This window comes from Echiichthys vipera (assembly GCF_963691815.1).
Source record: "Echiichthys vipera genome assembly, chromosome: 2".
Taxonomy (NCBI): Eukaryota; Metazoa; Chordata; class Actinopteri; order Perciformes; family Trachinidae; genus Echiichthys; species Echiichthys vipera.
Genome location: NC_139827.1, coordinates 11,291,402 through 11,310,980, shown reverse-complemented (window position 1 = coordinate 11,310,980; position 19,579 = coordinate 11,291,402). Strand labels below are relative to the sequence as shown.

Here is a 19,579-nt window from a genome sequence, read left to right as displayed (position 1 = left end):
TATTCAGAATGACATTTTAAGTCATATGTACATTTATTGCATGGGATATGAAACCTGTAAAACACAACAAAGCACACATTAAAAAAAAAGATTCAATAATGAAAATCAAGAAAATATCCATGCAAATCAGAAGAATAAACAAAGGTTGTGAGCTGTTCTTTTAGAAATACGACAAATCAAAAAAGTCAGTTTATCTTACAGTTGAATGCCTTCTTTTGTAGTGTGCACTGCACATGCATGTTTGTGTGTGAGGTAATATAAACACTTTGACGAACCATGTAAGATGAGCATGTTCTAGACTCAACCAGTTTCACATATCTATCATTGTATGCAAAGGTTTATTATTATTTAATTTAAAGACATTTGCACCAGGTATCTATTAAGTATCATCTATCCCAAGTTTAGAAATTTGGACAATTAATGAAAGACAACAATATCTGTGATCACAAAAAGGGAACCTAAAAAAAAAATCAAACACTATTAAATGATGACTGAAACAGTGGTATAAAAACCATTTTGGTTGGAACAAAATCAAATCCAGAATCAGCACAGATGCTGTGTGTGTGTGTGTGTGTGTGTGTGTGTGTGTGTGTGTGTGTGTGTGTGTGTGTGTGTGTGTGTGTGTGTGTGTGTGTGTGTGTGTGTGTGTGTGTGTGTGTGTGTGTGTGTGTGTGTGTGTGTGTGTGTGTGTGTGTGTGTGTGTGTGTGTGTGTGTGTGTGTGTGTGTGTGTGTGTGTGTGTGTGTGTGTGTGTGTGTGTTTTTAGGTCATTTCAGTGCTCTGTTCATGAGGTTATATGCACATCTATGGTATGGCAGCCCAGGCTTCCATATGAACAGTTCAGGACCCTCCAAGTGCCAGTTCATCTGGGTTTTCCCTCAGCATTTCTCTTTTTTTTTCAGCATTTCTTTTTTTCCCATTCAGAAGACCAGTCTACTAATGGTATTGAAGCCCCCTCCCCCTCCACCTCCACCAGATGGACCACAGCTCCCTGGTGGGTTGTTGTCGTCTGAACCGTTGGGCCTGAATGAGCAAGAGGATGAAGGAGCCTGGAGAGCCTGGGTCCGAGCATTGAGCTCCTGTTCCTATTGACAGCGTGGAAGAAAAAGGAATGTTTCAGAGTTTGATTATTTGTAAACCGGATTAAAAAATACACCTAACTTGCTCTTTGCCAAAGACTTCATTTAGTATTGGCGTAGTTCAATGTGTCTGACAGTGATTCAGTGTTGTCACATCATTACAGCACCCTCTAGAGGTGATTTACTTGAGTCACTTAAACCATTGCACTGGAAGGTTAACTCAACACACCACAGTTCAATGACTCGTGAAATTACACCTCACGTCTTATAACACGACCGTTCAGATTTGGCTTCAAGTTTGGTCAAAACAACTCTGCAGGCTTTTAGTCGTCTGTAAAAGAACGCTCTGTTTTCCCTCAGCTTCTTTCCACCTGAGAGAATCTTGTACAGCCCTCGACTTTCATAATAACCTCACGCTTAAAGGGGTTACTGGTAATGATGTTACGCGTCAAATGCATGTAAAGCATAAAAAAATTAGCAAAGCGTTTCACCCGAAATATCCAATGAACCTCTTAGCAGAAGATTAAACACTCCAATACTAATCACTTCACACTTGGATAGCATTTATTGGTATAATTTATAGGGGCTGATTTTAAGTAACACAATGCCTGTATGTGAGAGAAGCATTGATTTTTCTTCATCCCCACATACCTGTAAATACAGCTTGTTGTCCTTGATAATAGCATCCAGTAGTTCTTTCTGCAGGGGAGGCTCAGCGCTCAATCTCATTCCATTTGCCATCAGTCCCCCATTTATGTTCTGCCCTGGTAGCTCCTGTTTCCTGTACATGAGCACATAAGCTGTGTCCTTGGGGAAGCGATTTGTAATGTTTTGCACTGATTGGAAGGACGTGAATGTCACTCTGCTATCATTAAACAGCAACCAATCCCTTGCCTCCTGGCCACTGTTAGGTAGTGTGTTCCCTTGTTCAGGTGGAATTGAGAGAGCCGAGCAGGTGGAGAGACTACACTCGGCCTGGCCATTCCCCAAATCCTCCTTGAGGGCGAACTGGTTGGCTGGATGCTGTGTTCCATCTGCTCCGTTAATGTTACGCCCATAAGAATAGTAGTGGCCACTCTCAGACGATATACCAGAATGCATCACCACCGAGCTAAGGACATAGGGCACTGACTGGATTGACATTTCTCCTCCTCCGTTTATATGCTCAGCTCCATCTATCCTTTCCCTCTCCTCTTCCTCATCTTTTTGAGAAGGTTTGAGCTTCTTGGCCAGATTCTCACTACTCTCAGGAGAATCCACCTGCAGAGGAGAAGAGGTAGAAGAGGAACACTGTGTAGGCATTGAAGGGGCATGTACAGGAAGTCTCATGAGTGGCGGAATGGTGACATTTTCCAGAATCTTCCTCCGGACATGGCACTTTGCATCATATGAGAATCGCAGCAGGGTAAGGATCAAGTATTCAGGTGCTGATACCACTTTCATGGTCCTCTCTGCCCGCTGGAGGGAGCTACACTTCTCACAGAAATAGGCATTCTCTTCATCCAGGATCTCTGGAGCCAGGAAATAGTTCACCAGGTCAGGCACAGAGAGAGGAGGCTCATTTGTCACTGGCACAAAATGAACATTGCTAGCTGGGGCTTTGGCCGAGCCTGGCTCAGGAATTTCACTGCCACCATTGACGGATCCCTGACACAGAACCTTGGGTTCCTCTGAGGGCCCCTCAGGTTGAGGGCTGCCCTGAGATGTGTCAGAAGGACAGAAGGCCAAAGAGAGATCTGTAAAAGGCTCCTCTTTCTCAGAGATGCCGTTGCACTGCATACAGCGAATACCTGTGATGAGCTTCCCACCAAACATCCTTTCTGTCACTGTCCTCCCATCATCCTCGGGTTTGATTTCTGCTGAAGTTAAAGATGGCTCTGCGACAACCTCTGGAGAAGTCTGACCTGTTGGGTCTTTGCTGCTTGTATCAACAGGGGGGGCAACATTTGGCTTAACTGATTCCAGGACTTGAATTGTTTTCTCCTCTTCATGTAACCTTTGAGATCAGGAGACAAGAGGGACTCAACATTAGAGGAGAGAAGAACAACAGTGCATCACTTTTAATTTGTGTTGAGTTATGCATACTCAACACTCCCATGTTATTTGATTTGATTTGCCTGCTTAACAGCAAAAGATTGACACACTAACTTGACACAATCCTGTTATGATTCATCATATCTGCTTGGAGTGCAGCCGTACCTGTCTAGAAGAAACCTGAGGTACTCAGAACAGTCCTGCTGAGAGCCCGCGTTGAACCAGGGAGGCCGCGATGCTTCCAAGAAGTTTTTGGGAGCATATGCTGCCCTCTGTAGGAAACAGACATGCACCACAGAGTCGTTGTGCCATCAATTGTTGTTGTCATCAGGAATAATATTCTGTTATATCCATTACACAAGACAACACTCACCTGGGTATGCGCAAGGAAAGCAAAGAGAAGCTGGAGCTTTTTCATGAGTGTGTTGGAACCATTGAGATGTAATGATAAAACATGCCGCCTGAAACTGAGAGAAAAAAACAAAAAGGTTAACTACACTCACACTGTCCATATTCATCCATGTTTTACTGTATGTTTCAGTATACAAATACAAAAATACAACGAGTGTGTACGTGTGTTTTTTGCATGCACAACTCACTCTGTAGCCATGAAGAGGGTCTGGATGATGCTGTTCATGAAGCAGGTGTTCCCCAGGTTGACCAGGCCAGTCTTGCCGGTCTCAGACTTCCCAACTTGCCTCAGAGGACCCGAAGCAAATGAGTTGGACTGGGACGTCCAGGCACTTTGATTCAACACCAGCTTGATCTTCTCTTCTCCAGGGTTTGGGAGATCCTGAGAAGCCAAATTGAAATTATTAGAAAGACAGCACACTATATGTATACTTATATATATATATATATATATATATACACAGTATATGAGCCATTTATTGTATGTTCTTTTACCTTGATGGCCTCTATTATGTGGTCATATAGGTCAGGGAAGCCGGAGTACTGGTACATCATGCAGTGTATGAGCTCTGTGAACTGCAGCAAGAAAGCTTTGCTGGTGGGGAGACCATCTGTCCTCAAAGACTGGACCAGATGCACCACATGTGGAACAACCTGGGACGGTGAGGGATGAAGAGAAGAGAAAAATGTTGAGGACGCTGTGGTGCTGGAAGGTACTGCAAATATTAATCATAAAAAATATGCAGCACGGTCAGCCAGAGGGTAGTTGCACATCAGGAACCCCACAGAGGATTCAGTCTCATTTGCTGAGTATTTTTCAGACGGTTCATGTTTTTAGATACTAATGAAACTGGCCAACTCAAGGGCCATTGCTTGGCATTTAAGCGTTTCACACATCATTAGTGGGACAACGGAGCCGAGCCTTGGGTTCTGGGAAAAGAAGTCTATGCAGCTTTAGAGTAATTTAAGCCAGAAGAGATGAAAATGAGAAAACCAATAAAGCGACCATATGAGAGGGAAATGGGCTGTGAGGACTGAGGAGGCAGGAGGTCCCATACCAAATGGAAGGCCTCAGGAGAGTGCTGGAAACTCAGTAGCATGTGGGAGAGCACCGCTAGCGCCCCCTGTCGCACAATGGGGTACCACAGTCGACTGAATACCTATGGGTAAAAAGATTTCATTAATACATTTATACAAATTCGGGCTTTTTAACAGCCCCGGGTAAAATATCTTTAAGAAAAATGGCTGCAATCCAACTTAATTATTACTGCAGTTTAACATCTGCGTAGCTTTAAAATATGCATACACAGACTAGCTTTTTCCTGAGGTCCATAATAAATCAAAATGAGGAGATCTCACTACAAACCAGTTCAATTTTAAGCAAAGTGACATCTATGAGGATAGTGAACTTCTGAACTGCAGCCAGTCCTTTCAGTAGAGCGATGACCCAGGTATCAACATGTTGGGCCAGAGGCCATGAAAGCCAGTCAATCATCCTGGATAGAGAGAAGTAGGTGGGGTGTAAATACTGTGCAAACATGCGGGAAAATGATGGTAACATTCATCCTGGATAATTAGATGGGAGGGGTAACCTGCAGAGTGCTTTAGTCATGCTTGCATCTTTGACATTGTGGTCTGTGGTGAGACTCTTGATAAGCACTGTGATCATCTGGACAGGGATGTGCTGCACCAGGCTGGCCAGAGCAATGGATGGGTCAAAGGAGGGGTCTGGGGGAAAAAAAGAAAAAAATTAAAGTAGAAATGGTACATAATTACACAACCATGCCTTTTCTTTTTGTTTCGAGGGACAGTAAGTGGGGCAGAAAGTAGGACTATTAGAAAATATTTTATTATTATTAAACCTCTATTTAACCACGTAAGTGCCATATGTGATATCATTGTTGAATATCACAATAAGAATATTACTTGCGATAAATAAAGATGTATTAGGGTGTACTCATTTCTGCCTCACTGCTGCTTTCAGTATTTTGCTAAAATACAAAAAATTTCTTGTTGAAATGATAAGGATGATTGTTAAGTTTTTAAGTGCAGTTTTTCACTGATTCACTCTCTTTTAGGTAGTGTCCTAGGGTGTTTGGGTAATATCTGAAGAGTACTGGGGATCTGTTGTTGTTGCTGTGACAGGATTTTGACACCAGCTCTTTAGACAGAAGCACAGCTCACCTGAAAACTGTCACTGTAATAGAGGCAGAGTGACCTTTTCAACCAAAGTGGCTCTGCTTGCATTGCTCACTGATGCATGCTGACAGTGTGGCTATTTAATTGAAACCGCTGCCCTCTGTTTGTTTATTTTGTGCTACTCCACAGTTCAGTCACTCGCAACACTGCGCAGTAGGCTCAGGACATCCCTAAAGTTTACCATCAACAAAAACAACTGCAAAAAGTATTCTGAACTACATATTCACAGCTAATGCTTTTCAATTTGCCCCTGAAGAAAATGCACTCATTGAATCAGTGGATTTGAAGGGAATTGCTCCAAGCAATGACGAGTGTGTAAAATGAGGCCACTACTTTCAAAATGAAAATAATCAGTGTGCCAATAATACTGAATATTGTTGGATGAACATCCACAAATGAGAGAACTAAGCCATGGCATCAAAGTCAGCTATTGGCAGGGCTCTGAAAAACCAAAATGAAACAAGGTAAGTGTTGGGTGCTCAGTCAGTGCTAACAACCCGGGTGTCAATGCCAAGATTTATAGAGGGAGCGGTATAATCAGAATCAAAAATACTTTAATAATCCCAGGGGGAAATTATTTTTATGGTCCCACGCTGCCATATGCAAATACACTTTTTTCAATATTGGTAAGCAGACATTTATAAATCTCTGAATCAAATCCAAACTTCATATTAAGCTTATTTAGGACATTTGTAACTAATTCCGGATGCAATCCCATCTAATATAGCTATTTTGAAAGGAAGGACGAAGGACAGAAGGAATCTTACCTGTGGAAGAGATAATGGCAAACACTTCCTGCAGTGAGGGAAGCAGTGTTGCTGGATCAGCCTTCCAGATATTTTGCAGCAGTGTGCTGACCTTAGTCACCTGACCTACATACTCTCTCAGCTCCCGCTCTTGGCTGGCAAAGCAGTGGAAGTAACTGATGGTCCTCACCAGCTGCTGGCAGAACAAAACGCCAGACTTATCCCTCGGGATGCACTGCAAAAAGTCTGACAGCAAAGTGCTCAGGTGGGCACAAAGGGCAGGCTCGGGACGTTCACACACCATCCTTAAAACCTCCACCTGAATCACGCTGAAGATCTCAAGCACAGAGGGGCAGCTGATGAGCAACCGCAGGCAGCAGTGAATGTAGTCTATTATGGCTGGGTCTTTGCGGTCCAGTTGGCCATAGCCCTGCTGGAGAAGACTGAGGACAAAGTCTTTGCTGAAGAAACGCTCAAACTCTGGGCGGTGGTAACGTGCGTAGGCTTCCAAGACCTGGAAGCCGATCTGTCTCTGAAAGGCATCTTCACCAAGCAAGACGAGGCGGGTGGTGAGAGTAAACAACGCCTGACACTGCTCCTCTGTCACCTCTTTCTCTGCTGCTTCCACTACCTTCTTCACAATGGCCCTCTTCACTGGAACAGAGTGATCGGAGCTCACAAGTCCCTCCAAAATTTTGTCCATGATGATGGTCTGTAGAAGGCAAATGAGGAAATAATTAGCTGACACTTGTTAAACTGGTCATAACCTTCTGAGGCATCCTCTAATACTAAAACGAATGTGTAGGCCTCATTTATTATTATATCTTATGTCTGTTTTAATAAATTACATATCACATGAGTCCGTTCCAATCCTTGATAGGCCTTTTAATAGAGGATATTTTGACATGCCATAGTTTCCCTTTAGCCGCTTCAGTTTCAAAGTCCTGGAATTGCATGGTGCATATGCTGGCTCAATGTCACAGTCCCCAAGGGTATTAGAATATAACAGAGCCATTGTTTATATTACTAGTTACCCCTGTGCTTTTCCTACTATGACGAGTCAAAAATGTCTGCTGTTTAAAAAGCCTATAGGTGCATAGGGTCCTTTCTACCGGTGTACACATTGTCCGCATTTGTTGAGTGCACAGACTATGAGCATTCAAAAGGTAGACATGTATACTCAGCGTTAATGTGCTGAAACTGGAATGTAGAGCTTGTAGACTTTGCTGTGATGTGACTATTGAGGCGAAAAAGGTTCTTTAGATCATATGACAAATTGTGCCTTTACAACATCATAGAACAACAACAGTTTTTGTGTACAGCTGTAGTGCAGAAGACAGGGAAATTTGTTTTGAACACAAAACATTTCGACCGCTCAATTTAATTCAGCAACTTATTAGATTGTTTTTTTTACCTAGTAAAGACAAATAACCTAAATACATATTACGTTTTTATTTATAAACACAAGTGTATTTCCTTAAACTTCCTTAAAATGTCTGTTTTCCGCAAAACCACAGGTCAGTGTTTCGGTGAACTTTGTTCAGTCACTGAATTGTTCTCTAATGTTTAGTCATATTTTTGTTTGTGGGCATTTTTGACAGGAAAGTTGATGTTTTGTAAATCCTCAGTTGAACATATATTAATTATCTGCCCAAACAACAAAAGCATTATTATCAGTGGTGTAAAGTAACTAAATATATTTACTCAAGTATTTTTATTTTATTTTTTTTAGTACTTTTTGAGGTAATTTTGAGGTACTCGGACTTTACTTGAGATTCTATTTTATGCTACTTTATACTTCTACTCCACAACATTTCAGAGAAAATATAGTACTTTTTACTCCACTGCATTTATTTGGTAACTTAATTTACTAGTTACTTTACAGATTCGGATTATAAATACAAACTTATTATCAACAAATTAAATAACATTTAGTATTATAGTTTAAGCTAGCCAGCAGTATATAAAGTAAATAAAACAACCACACCTTTATAAGCTGCAACATTAAAGTGATAACTGCATTAATCGATCAATAATAACAATCTGATAACATGTTATATTTGTTACAGACATGTCTGTATGTTAGACATTGAAAAGGGTGGAAGGTTGTTTTTTACTGTGCTTTAACTGTGCCTTTTAACTGTGCTGTTTTAAAAAATGTGATATGGATCCATTGGGTCTGACATAAAGGAAAAACTATTATTCTGAAACTTTTGGATGGTTATACTTTTGTACTTTTACTTAAGTAACATTTTGAATACAGAGTATTTCTACAGCTTGGTATTACTACTTTTTACTTAAGGTTAATTAACATTTTTAATACAGATTTTAGAGTATTTCTACAGCTTGGTATAACTACTTTTACTTAAGGTCAATTAACATTTTGAATACAGATGTTTTGAGTATTTCTACAGCTTGGTATTACTACTTTTACTTAACGTTAAGTAACATTTTGAATACAGAGTATTTCTACAGCTTGGTATTACTATTTTTACTTAAGGTTAAGTAACATTCTGAATGCAGGATATTTTAAACGTGTAACAGAGTATTTCTACAGTGTGGTATTATTACTTGTACTGAAGTAAAAGCTCTTAGTACTCCTTCCACTATTGATAACTATACAATACGCCTTCACATCTGATGTTTTCATCTTATCTCGCCGCTTCAGGATCACACAGCAGCGACTGACTGCTCTGCTTCTTGCGTGGATACAAGCGGCTAGTTAGCTAGCGCTAGCTGAGACGTTAACGGTTATTTATGTACGCCCGGCAGTTGAAACGTGGCTCCGATGTTATTTACTACTAAACCGCTGGAGTCCGTTCCACATTCCATACCCATAGCGACAGTTGCTACGAACCTCCTCCGATCACAAAAAAAACGAACAAAGCAACCAAACAGGCCTGCAGTTAGCTGAGTAACGCTATGTTCCTCTGACTTAGCATAAATACCGTCATGTATTAACGCGATGCAGATGCTCTACAATCAGTACTTACCCAAATAAAGCATGTCAACAATGTCCGACCAGAATATCCTCAGTTGTCCGTCGATGTTAGGCGTCTTTTGACAGATAAAACCGTGTTATTTTGGTTCATTTGATCGTTCAGAATCAGCTGATTACCCTTCTAGCGACGTCACTCCTATGGACAGAGGAGTTGGTAGGACCCCTGAGTGAAGCCATTTTTCGTCCCAACATTGCCTGTGACGCGGTTGTTGTATTTTGGGTGATAAAATCGGTGGTTCACTGTGAAGGATGTTTTTGAACATTTTGAATCACGAAACACATTTTTTGTCAAATTATAAAAAAGAGATTTGGACACTTTTGAGCCGTTTCTGTACAAGTTGGTGTGCTGCATTCAAATACCCCATGTCCATCTCCACTTAGTTTCAAGCGAAGTGGGCTTTTGGTTGAAATATCAAATTTACTGAATTACTAGCTATACTACTGACTGGTATATATTTTTCTTTTTAAATTTGAAAACCTGAAGGGCCAGTCAAGTTACACTGTAAGTGTGTGATAAATTTAAGGCTACATATATACTTTTATTTTTATTATTTTTATGCATAAGATATTCTTTTATTAGTCCCAAAAAGGTTAGATTTCCTTTTTGCAGCAAAGTGGATAGCAAACATAGAAGCATCACTAAGGAACAATAAATTGTAGAAAATATAGAAATAATATGAACAATATAAACACAGGGAAATGTAAAAAGATAAGAATAATCAACATTTGTATGGTCTCTATAATCAGTTTACATAGGGGCAATGCCCCCAAAAAGGCTTTTACCGAATGGGTTGAGACAATTTATGGACATCTTGAAATAATCAAAGCAGTTCTTTTTAAATATTATTAGGGACCAAACTGCTGTAATTATAGGAGTATAAACGGGGAGCAACGTCCTGCAGGTATGATTTAATATACTATAGCAAAAATGTGGAGAGATAACATATCTTAAATATATTTACAAGAAGTGTATGAAAATGAATTTCAAACAACATAGCCTACTTGGGATCAGCTGATCAGGATATTGTTACAGTGTATTTGACCTAAATTAACCATACTGTAAGTAATAATAATCAAATATTATGTCACATTGTTTTTTAACCCAAATTCAGACTTTAAACCAGTTAAAGGATTACACTCATTGGCAAATGTAACAAAAAGAATCAGCAAAGCATAACATTCTGCAGGGTTTTTTTTTAACTTTAAGGCTGACATTGTGGTCTGGTCTAGCAAGCTTTCTAGGATAATAGAATTGGTGTTGGTTTACAGGGATTTTTGTTTTTGCTGCAGTTTCCTTCCTTTCATCCAATGTTTAATTATTATTTACTGGCTGTGGTTGGTTTCACTATAAAGACTGTTTTGTGCAGACAGATGTGGTAACTTTTTTATTGAAAAGTTTCAATACAAACATTACTTGTCTTACATGTTACAGAGGTATACACAATGCCAAAAATGTGACTCTAAATGTAGAAAGAAAATTAATGTACAAAAAAATAATGAGGGGAAAAAAACACATGTGATCTGCTAAGCTAAGGGAGTAAATCTGATGTCCAAAGAATCTAATGTTTTTTGCTAATTTTCTATTTTTGAGTTTTAAGTAACCCATTGTGGTCAAATATGATTTAAATCTGAATCTTTAAAATAGAAACGCAAACTAGGTAACTACACAGGCTAATATCAGGGGCCATTTAAATCAGCTGTCAACTGTAACCAGTGAAATGATTATGCTATTGGCAAATGTAACAAACCAAGTCAGCAAAGCATAAAGTTCTGTTTATAGTGCAATTTTTTTTACTCAAAGGCTGACATTGTTGTCTGGTCTAGCAAGCTTTCTATGATAATAGAACTGGTATCAATATACAGTGATCTTTGCATTTCCCTTCCTTCCATCCAATATTTAGTTATTATTTATTTGCTGTTGGTTTCACTATAAAGACTGTTTGGTACAGACAAACTGGGTCACTTTTTTATTTTTGATTGAAAAGATTCAATATAAACATTACTTGTCTTACATGTTACAGAGTTATACACAATGCAAAAACAATAATAACATAAATTAAAATGTACAAAGACAGCAAAACATAAAAAATGAATGAAGAAACAAAACCAAAAACGTATGGGGGTCTGCTAAACTAAGGGAGTAAATCTGAGATGTCCAAATAATCTAATCGTTTTTTCTAATGAGCTATTTTTGAGTTTCCCATAGTGGTTAAATATGATTTAAATCTGAATCTTTAAAAATATAAATGTGGTTAACTACACACGCTAACATCAAAAGTCAGCTGTCAACAAAGCCAAATCGACAATTCCAACAGACGCTAAAGGCAGCATAACAAAGTCTCGCGATATCCCGGGGTAACGTTGGCGCTATGTGAACGCGGGTGCCCGAGAAAAAAAAGCTTGCTAGCGGGAACGTGCTACCTTTGACCAACCGGTGCGTCTTTCATTATAAACAACTGGACGGTTCACATTTACCGCGGAGAAAGTTCGGGAAATATCCAAAGGCTCTTCTAGGGGAGTACACAAGGGCCCTAAAATAACGGAAGATTCATCTGTATCGAAGAGAAAATTCGATAAAAAGATGTCTGAAATCCTGAGCGGTGTGGAACAGCGGGAAGAGCCGACTGAAGTTGAAGAAGCCGGAGGAGGAGTGGAGGTAACATGGGTTTAAAAGGGGCATTGTAACCGTCTCAGCGCCGCGTACATCCTCCACAGACCTGCCGCACAAGTATCATACTCGTAAAGCCACTTGTTCCTCTAATTCGGCTGTGTTAAACTTTCCCAGTGTCGGTGCTAATGCGGGCTGTTTGCGCTAATTAGATAACGCAAGCTAACGTTAGCCGTGGCGGCGCTATCATTAGCTCACAACAACAGCTCGGTCCCATTCAGTCGGGACGGAAGCTCGCGTTACAGCAACAGGGCCAGCCTGTTTCATACGTGCCCACGCTACTTAGCTTAGCCCCGCTTGAAATCACGCATCACGATTGTCACATTTAAAAGTCCCAGCACAGCTTTTATATTTACTCCAAGCACAGATTCACTCAGCGAGTTGCTTGTGACTGTGATCTGTCTTGTGTAAAACAAAGTACGAGCAGCGCTCCGCTCAACTGTCCTGTCCGCGTCTTTGTTTTCAGTGAGACAGTGATGTGCAGTGATGGCTTTTGTAACCAGAGGGACGGCGCTGCACTGCCTCCCGCTTCACTTTGTGTTGATTAAAACTCTTAATGCTGGGATGGGGTTTTCAGGGTTGCAGCTCAGCAGTTGGAATAAGATCATGTGAAACCAACTTTATTGATCCCACGTAGGAAAACTGAAGTGTCACAGCAGTAGAAATACACCAGTACAGCACACATGGTATAAAAAAGCAACCGTAAATGGCTAGACTACCACAGTACATTAGAAAGTCAATTACTACAAAATAGCAAGACAAGTTTATTTATATAGCACAATTCAACAACAAGGCAATTCAAAGTGCTTCACATAAAACATTAAAAGAATTGAGAGAAATAACACATAACACATTTAATTAAACTTATTAAAGGTCAATTAAAACATACAAAAGATTTAAAATGCAAAAAGATGGTTACAAATACAGAAGTTACAGTGCGGTTTACTGAATAGCATAAAAAAAGACAAATCAAAAACACAATCTGAGGTGATAAACACTGAACATGCTAACATTAATAGTAATCAATACGTAATGAGACAATCATAGTGACAAAGGAGGAACAAATAATACATTAAATGCTAAAATTGCATTTAGGGAAATTAAGTGGTGGGTGAAGTGTCTTGTCTCTGCAAATAGTAGTGTTAGCAGCATAGGTGTGCATCACAATGTAAAGGCAGTAGTGTTGTTGGACAAATCTGAGGACAGCCACTAAACAAGACTGTCTGTCTGTTTTTTTCTGTTCAGGAGAAGTCTGATTCATCTGATGCTGGAAAAGAGTCATCTTCAGATGCCGGTGCTGATGGACAAGATGCATCCTCCTCTTCATCCAAGACAAAAGAATCTGCTCCTGGGTATGAGGAGAAAGTGGTAAGTACATGTTTACTAATAGTTTTCACCGCATGGCTCACCACTCTGTTCTTGGATAAAAAAGTTAACAAGACTGTCTTCCTGTGTATGTAGCAAACAGACCGGACCAACAGATTTGAGTACCTGTTGAAGCAAACAGAGTTGTTTGCTCATTTCATTCAACCAGCTGCACAGAAGACCCCCACCTCCCCCTTGAAGATGAAGCCAGGGCGCCCTCGCATCAAGAAAGATGAGAAACAGAACCTGCTGATTGCCGGAGAGTGAGTTTGTGTCCACACAGATTTATTTCATTTTAGGAAGTTTACTCCCACTATGATCATGGATTATTTGTTTTCTGTGCTTTAACAGCAACCGACATCGCCGCACAGAGCAAGAGGAGGATGAAGAGCTTCTGAACGAGAGCACCAAGACGACTAATGTCTGCACTCGCTTTGATGATTCTCCCTCCTGTAAGCATTTACCTGTTTTTTTATATAAGCTTGAGAGTATGGTATGTGGCACATTTACGTGATGAGCACAAGTGATGACAATGCATTTTCTTGTCTCTGATTTAGACGTCAAATCAGGAAAAATGAGAGACTATCAGGTCCGTGGTCTGAACTGGCTCATCTCTTTGTATGAGAATGGCATCAACGGCATCCTAGCTGATGAAATGGTCAGTACTTCTCATGGTCAAAAGGAGAGTGATTTAAAATAAAAAATTTCTATATATATATATATATATATATATATATATATATATATATATATATATATATATATATTTTTTTTTTTTTTCTTACAACAGTATCGTTGTACTCACATGCACTGCTCTATCTCACACACTTTACTGCTTCTCAGGGTTTGGGGAAGACTTTGCAGACTATTTCCCTGCTGGGTTATATGAAGCACTACAGAAATATCCCTGGTCCCCACATGGTGCTGGTGCCCAAGTCCACCCTTTACAACTGGATGAATGAGTTCAAGAGATGGGTGCCTTCACTCCGTGCAGTCTGCCTGATCGGAGACAGAGAACAGAGGGTAGGTGTCAGAAGCTTACAATTGTCTTTAAAGGGGAAATACTTGTCAACAGCGTACAGGATTCATTTTAGGTAGATAATCTGTCACTTAGAGCTACAGCCAACTTTATCTTAACTCATGAAAAATAAGTGGTTTATTTGGTAGTTGTCCATTCAAATCTTCACTGATAAAATGCCATATGTTTTTGCGTCCAGAATGCCCTGATCAGAGATGTTCTGCTGCCCGGAGAATGGGATGTGTGTGTCACATCTTATGAGATGCTCATCATTGAAAAGGCAGTGTTCAAGAAGTTTAACTGGAGATACCTGGTCATTGACGAAGCCCACAGAATCAAGAATGAGAAATCAAAGGTCAGACAGTCACCGAAACAAAACAGACAGTTATATATGTCACAACCAGTTAGCGTTTTACAAGATTTCCTAATGAGACCTTTTCCCCCCATAGCTATCAGAGATTGTGCGAGAATTTAAGACCACCAATCGTTTGTTGCTGACTGGAACACCCCTGCAAAACAACCTTCACGAGCTGTGGGCTCTGCTGAACTTCCTGCTGCCTGACGTCTTTAACTCAGCAGAGGTAAAAATCACATAAAAATACACAAGGTCAACATGGACTTTCATTAGAAAATAAACCCACCTGCAAGCTGGAATCCTTACTTGAACTGATTTGGGTCTAGTCTTTTTATTTGGAGGAAAAATGCTCTTTGATACTTATAACATTTTTTCCCATAGGACTTTGATTCCTGGTTCGACACAAACAACTGTTTGGGTGATACGAAGTTAGTTGAACGTCTTCACACAGTAAGTTTATAATTTTCTTCATGTCAATTCTTAACTAATCTTATCACATTTGAAGATGTCTTACTCTTATTTGGGTTAACGCACTCTTGTCATTTCTTTTTTCGCCTAGGTTCTGCGTCCTTTCTTGCTTCGTCGTATAAAAGCTGACGTAGAGAAGACTCTGCTTCCGAAAAAAGAGATCAAGATGTACGTGGGCCTGAGTAAGATGCAGCGAGAATGGTAAGCATCCTCAGTTACGCTTTAATTTGTCCTTGGCTTCTTTATCCTACACAGCTTAAAATAAACTGGATAATGACATTAAATTGGTGTGCACTATTATGTAATATTAACTCATGTCACAACCCATCAGGTACACAAAGATCCTGATGAAGGACATTGACATTCTGAACTCAGCGGGTAAGATGGACAAGATGCGTCTGCTGAACGTTCTCATGCAGCTGAGGAAATGCTGCAACCACCCGTACCTGTTTGACGGGGCAGAGCCTGGTCCCCCATACACAACTGACCTCCATCTGGTGGTGAACAGTGGAAAGATGGTGGTGCTGGACAAGCTGCTACCCAAGATGAAGATGCAGGGTATGTCGATAGCCATGCCTTAAATTCACTTGAATTTATCGTTATCATCATCAGTTATAATATCTTTATTACAGAGTGTTTTCCAGTGTACAGACTTCTTTTTTTCTTCACTCTTCTGACTTATACTCCCTTCTTCCCAGGTTCTCGTGTGCTGATCTTCAGTCAAATGACCAGGGTTCTGGACATCTTGGAGGATTACTGCATGTGGAGGAACTATGGTTACTGCCGCCTGGACGGCCAAACGCCACACGAGGAGAGACAGGTGTGATACTTGGATCTTGCATAAGAAGATGTCATGGGAGATTTAAGTTGATCGATTACCACCTGGTTTTCTCAGGAAACCACGATGAGTTTATTGAGTTTATTAAACTTCTCTTTCATGTATCTTTGTGTGTTTTCAGATCTCTATTAACGCATTCAATGAGCCCAACAGCGCTAAGTTCATCTTCATGTTGAGCACCAGAGCTGGAGGACTGGGTATCAACCTGGCTACAGCGGATGTGGTCATCCTGTACGACTCAGACTGGAACCCCCAAGTGGATCTTCAGGCCATGGTTATTACTCTGAAGGGTTGAACCTTATTCATGAATGACGGGGGGTGCTGTTTAACTTTTATCTGAGATGCATGGGACATGACCAGTTTTATCTTTTTATTTCAGGACCGAGCTCACAGGATTGGTCAGCAGAAGCAGGTACGTGTATTTCGTTTCATCACTGAAAACACAGTGGAGGAGAGGATTGTGGAGAGGGCCGAGATGAAACTGCGCCTGGACTCCATCGTCATCCAGCAAGGTAACTGCTTCTCTCTGTCTTATTAATAACCATAATTCATAAAAGACCTCTGAGAAATTTTAGATTGGTACTTAAAATACCAATAGGAGTTTTGACTATGTCATTAAGTTGTCCTCTATTTGTTTAACAGGAAGACTTGTGGATCCAAGCGCAAACAAACTTGGTAAGGATGAGATGTTGTCCATCATCCGCCACGGTGCCACACATGTGTTTGCCTCTAAAGAGAGCGAGATCACAGATGATGACATCGACGCAATCCTGGAGAGAGGTGAAAGGAAGGTGAGTCTGGATGCATTGCAGAAAAGTTATGTTTCTTGTATCTAGTTTTTAAATTTGCCATAAAATCAACACCCTGATATTGTCATTTGCTAGACTATGGAGATGAAGGAGAAGCTGTCTTCACTTGGTGAGAGCACTCTGAGAAACTTCACCATGGACACAGAGAACAGCAGTGTATACACATTTGAAGGGGAAGATTATAGAGAGAAGAAAAAGGTAAAAAATTTTTTTTGAAAAAACCCCCACATATATCAGTATTCAGTCTCTAATTCCAACAACATGAATATGTGAGTCTTTACCTTGTTCCCTTCTCGCTTCTTCATTCAGGTCATTACCAACTGGATCGAGCCACCCAAGAGAGAAAGGAAAGCCAACTACGCTGTGGATGCCTACTTTAGAGAGGCCCTGCGAGTCAGTGAGCCAAAAGCACCCAAGGTAAGGACTGATCACTCTACAAACACCCGTAGGATAAAGCATTAATGCAGCAGAATGTGTAATTACAATGCTCTTATTATGGAGGACATTTTATCCTGGTTGAGGCATGACATTTGTTTGCTCCATTTCCCAGGCGCCTCGTCCTCCCAAGCAGCCAAATGTCCAGGACTTCCAGTTCTTCCCTCCACGTCTCTTTGAGCTTCTTGAAAAGGAAATTCTGTTCTACAGAAAGACCATAGGCTACAAGGTATATAGATGTTTTTTCACACAGGATATAGATTATTTGTACACATCTGGTTGGAGTTGTAATGTGTTTTGCAAATCAGTCTAAGTCAGTCTGTGGCTGTGTCTCTGTAGGTTCCCCGTAATCCCGAAATGCCAAATTCGGCCCAGCTCCAGAAAGAAGAGCAGGCTAAGATTGACGAGGCTGAGGCCCTCACAGAGGAGGAACTGGAGGAGAAGGAGAACCTGCTGCAACAGGTACCCATTATTCACCCTTAATACAATCAATTTATGGTTGATATGCTGCAAGTCCACATTAAATGTTTTGGGTCTGAATCTAGACTAAGCATATTATGATCAAATGTTCCTTCATTGAAGGGATTTACTATTTGGAACAAACGGGACTTCAACCAGTTCATCAAAGCCAACGAGAAGTGGGGAAGAGATGATATTGAGAACATTGCCAGAGAAGTTGAGGGAAAAACTCCAGAGGAAGTCATGGAATATTCAGGTAATTTCTTATTCTCTTTTTCCACAGGAAACGTCTTTGCATATTTAGTGAATTAATTCTTGTCTGTTCCTCCAGCTGTATTCTGGGAGCGCTGTAATGAGCTGCAGGATATCGAGAAGATCATGGCCCAGATAGAGAGAGGAGAGGCCAGGATCCAGAGAAGGATTAGCATCAAGAAAGCACTGGACTCAAAGGTAGCTGACTCTCAACCATTCATTTCTCGTTTAAACTACCTAATTAGTTTTATCTCATTAAGCCTTGTGTTAAACTGTAAATCTTGCTCTGATCCCTTAATTGTCTCCTCATCACTTCTGATCTTCCTGATTAATTGATTATTAATTTGCTATGTTTCTCATCTCTTTGCCCAGATCGGTCGCTACAAAGCTCCTTTCCATCAGCTCCGTATCTCCTATGGCACCAACAAAGGAAAGAATTACACAGAGGAGGAGGACCGCTTCCTTATCTGTATGCTACACAAGCTGGGCTTCGACAAGGAGAGTGTGTACGACGAGCTGCGCCAGTGCATCCGCAACTCACCTCAGTTCCGCTTCGACTGGTTCCTCAAATCCAGGACTGCCATGGTAAATGATGGCTCCTTTGAGCTGTTTCTCCTGAATTTATCTTTATTTTAAGCATGATATTTTAAAACAATTTTGTTCGGTGATGTGTGTGTGTGTAGGAGCTCCAGAGGCGATGCAACACCCTGATTACACTGATAGAGAGAGAGAACATGGAGCTGGAGGAGAGGGAGAAGGCTGAGAAGAAGAAACGCGGCCCAAAGAGTGCCTCGGTAAGTTACAACTGCATCTCACTTATTTATTACTGGTGATTGAGATGTTCAAAATAGTATTTGTCTAGGGCTGTGTATCGTTGGAAGTTTTTCACTACCAGTGCTAGTCTTTCAGAACAATATTTGCTATGTCTGGAAGGCACTGAATCCCTCATACTTTTCTCTTCTTTAGGCACAGAAACGAAAGTCGGAGGCAACCCCAGATGGTCGTGGACGTAGGAAAAAGCTCAAGTTGTGAAGTTGTTCACAACTTCAATCTACTGCGTGAGGTGTCAGAATACAAGGGTGGCAGCCAGCTCTGGTATCGTTAGTTCTAATGTCTGTTTTGCAGGCTGTGATAATGTACTGTGTAAATCCCCCTGATGGACTGAACTTGTATTAGGTTTTAGGAAGGGCTCTTCAACAAGCCTGCCTGGTTGTCACTTACCTAAACACTGCAGCTGTGCTGGTTTAGTTTTCTGTTTGCTAGTCCTTTTTTTACTAGTACTTAATTGAAATAAATGTATTTATGTCTGTTGGTTGTACCACATTCCATTGCTCGAAACAATATGTACCCTTTTTATTCTTAAGAAAACGTTTGTTCTTCTATCTTCCTATGTGAAGTAGAAAATGTCTTTTTTGAACATCACAAATAAACTTCCTGGGTTTT

General features: G+C 40.6%; 2 protein-coding genes across 2 annotated transcripts; one reads left to right on the top strand and one right to left on the bottom strand.

Moving 5' to 3' along the window:
• Nucleotides 1–760: 760 nt before the first annotated feature.
• usp38 (ubiquitin specific peptidase 38) lies at nucleotides 761–9,588 on the bottom strand. Its single transcript, XM_083927192.1, has 11 exons — nucleotides 9,462–9,588; nucleotides 6,490–7,180; nucleotides 5,116–5,251; nucleotides 4,890–5,019; nucleotides 4,582–4,683; nucleotides 4,019–4,177; nucleotides 3,712–3,905; nucleotides 3,486–3,579; nucleotides 3,278–3,384; nucleotides 1,730–3,074; nucleotides 761–1,084 (listed from the first exon to the last, which is right to left on the bottom strand). The coding sequence occupies exons 2-11, from the start codon at nucleotides 7,169–7,171 to the stop codon at nucleotides 920–922; spliced, it is 3,114 nt and encodes a 1,037-aa protein (XP_083783318.1). The 5' UTR covers nucleotides 7,172–7,180; nucleotides 9,462–9,588; the 3' UTR covers nucleotides 761–919.
• Nucleotides 9,589–11,943: 2,355 nt separating this feature from the next.
• Nucleotides 11,944–19,480, top strand: smarca5 (SNF2 related chromatin remodeling ATPase 5). The gene is made up of 24 exons (XM_083922435.1): nucleotides 11,944–12,125; nucleotides 13,383–13,505; nucleotides 13,599–13,765; nucleotides 13,854–13,954; nucleotides 14,060–14,160; nucleotides 14,346–14,525; nucleotides 14,720–14,875; nucleotides 14,970–15,101; nucleotides 15,257–15,325; nucleotides 15,435–15,544; nucleotides 15,675–15,901; nucleotides 16,042–16,163; nucleotides 16,303–16,455; nucleotides 16,561–16,693; nucleotides 16,824–16,972; nucleotides 17,066–17,188; nucleotides 17,300–17,407; nucleotides 17,541–17,654; nucleotides 17,765–17,887; nucleotides 18,008–18,140; nucleotides 18,216–18,334; nucleotides 18,509–18,721; nucleotides 18,820–18,930; nucleotides 19,103–19,480. Exons 1-24 carry the CDS (start codon nucleotides 12,051–12,053, stop codon nucleotides 19,166–19,168), a joined length of 3,108 nt encoding a protein of 1,035 aa, XP_083778561.1. The 5' UTR covers nucleotides 11,944–12,050; the 3' UTR covers nucleotides 19,169–19,480.
• The last annotated feature ends 99 nt before the right edge of the window (nucleotides 19,481–19,579 follow it).

Excerpts from the sequence above, each read along its gene's own strand:
- smarca5 (XM_083922435.1), top strand. The coding sequence starts at position 12,051 with ATGTCTGAAATCCTGAGCGGTGTGGAACAGCGGGAAGAGCCGACTGAA. Across the intron at positions 15,545-15,674 it reads AGTAAGATGCAGCGAGAATG|GTACACAAAGATCCTGATGA; the intron begins GTAAGCATCCTC and ends ACAACCCATCAG. Across the intron at positions 17,189-17,299 it reads ATTATAGAGAGAAGAAAAAG|GTCATTACCAACTGGATCGA; the intron begins GTAAAAAATTTT and ends TTCTTCATTCAG.
- usp38 (XM_083927192.1), bottom strand. The coding sequence starts at position 7,171 with ATGGACAAAATTTTGGAGGGACTTGTGAGCTCCGATCACTCTGTTCCA. Across the intron at positions 5,020-5,115 it reads ATGACTAAAGCACTCTGCAG|GATGATTGACTGGCTTTCAT; the intron begins GTTACCCCTCCC and ends CTCTCTATCCAG. Across the intron at positions 3,580-3,711 it reads ACCCTCTTCATGGCTACAGA|TTTCAGGCGGCATGTTTTAT; the intron begins GTGAGTTGTGCA and ends TTTTTCTCTCAG.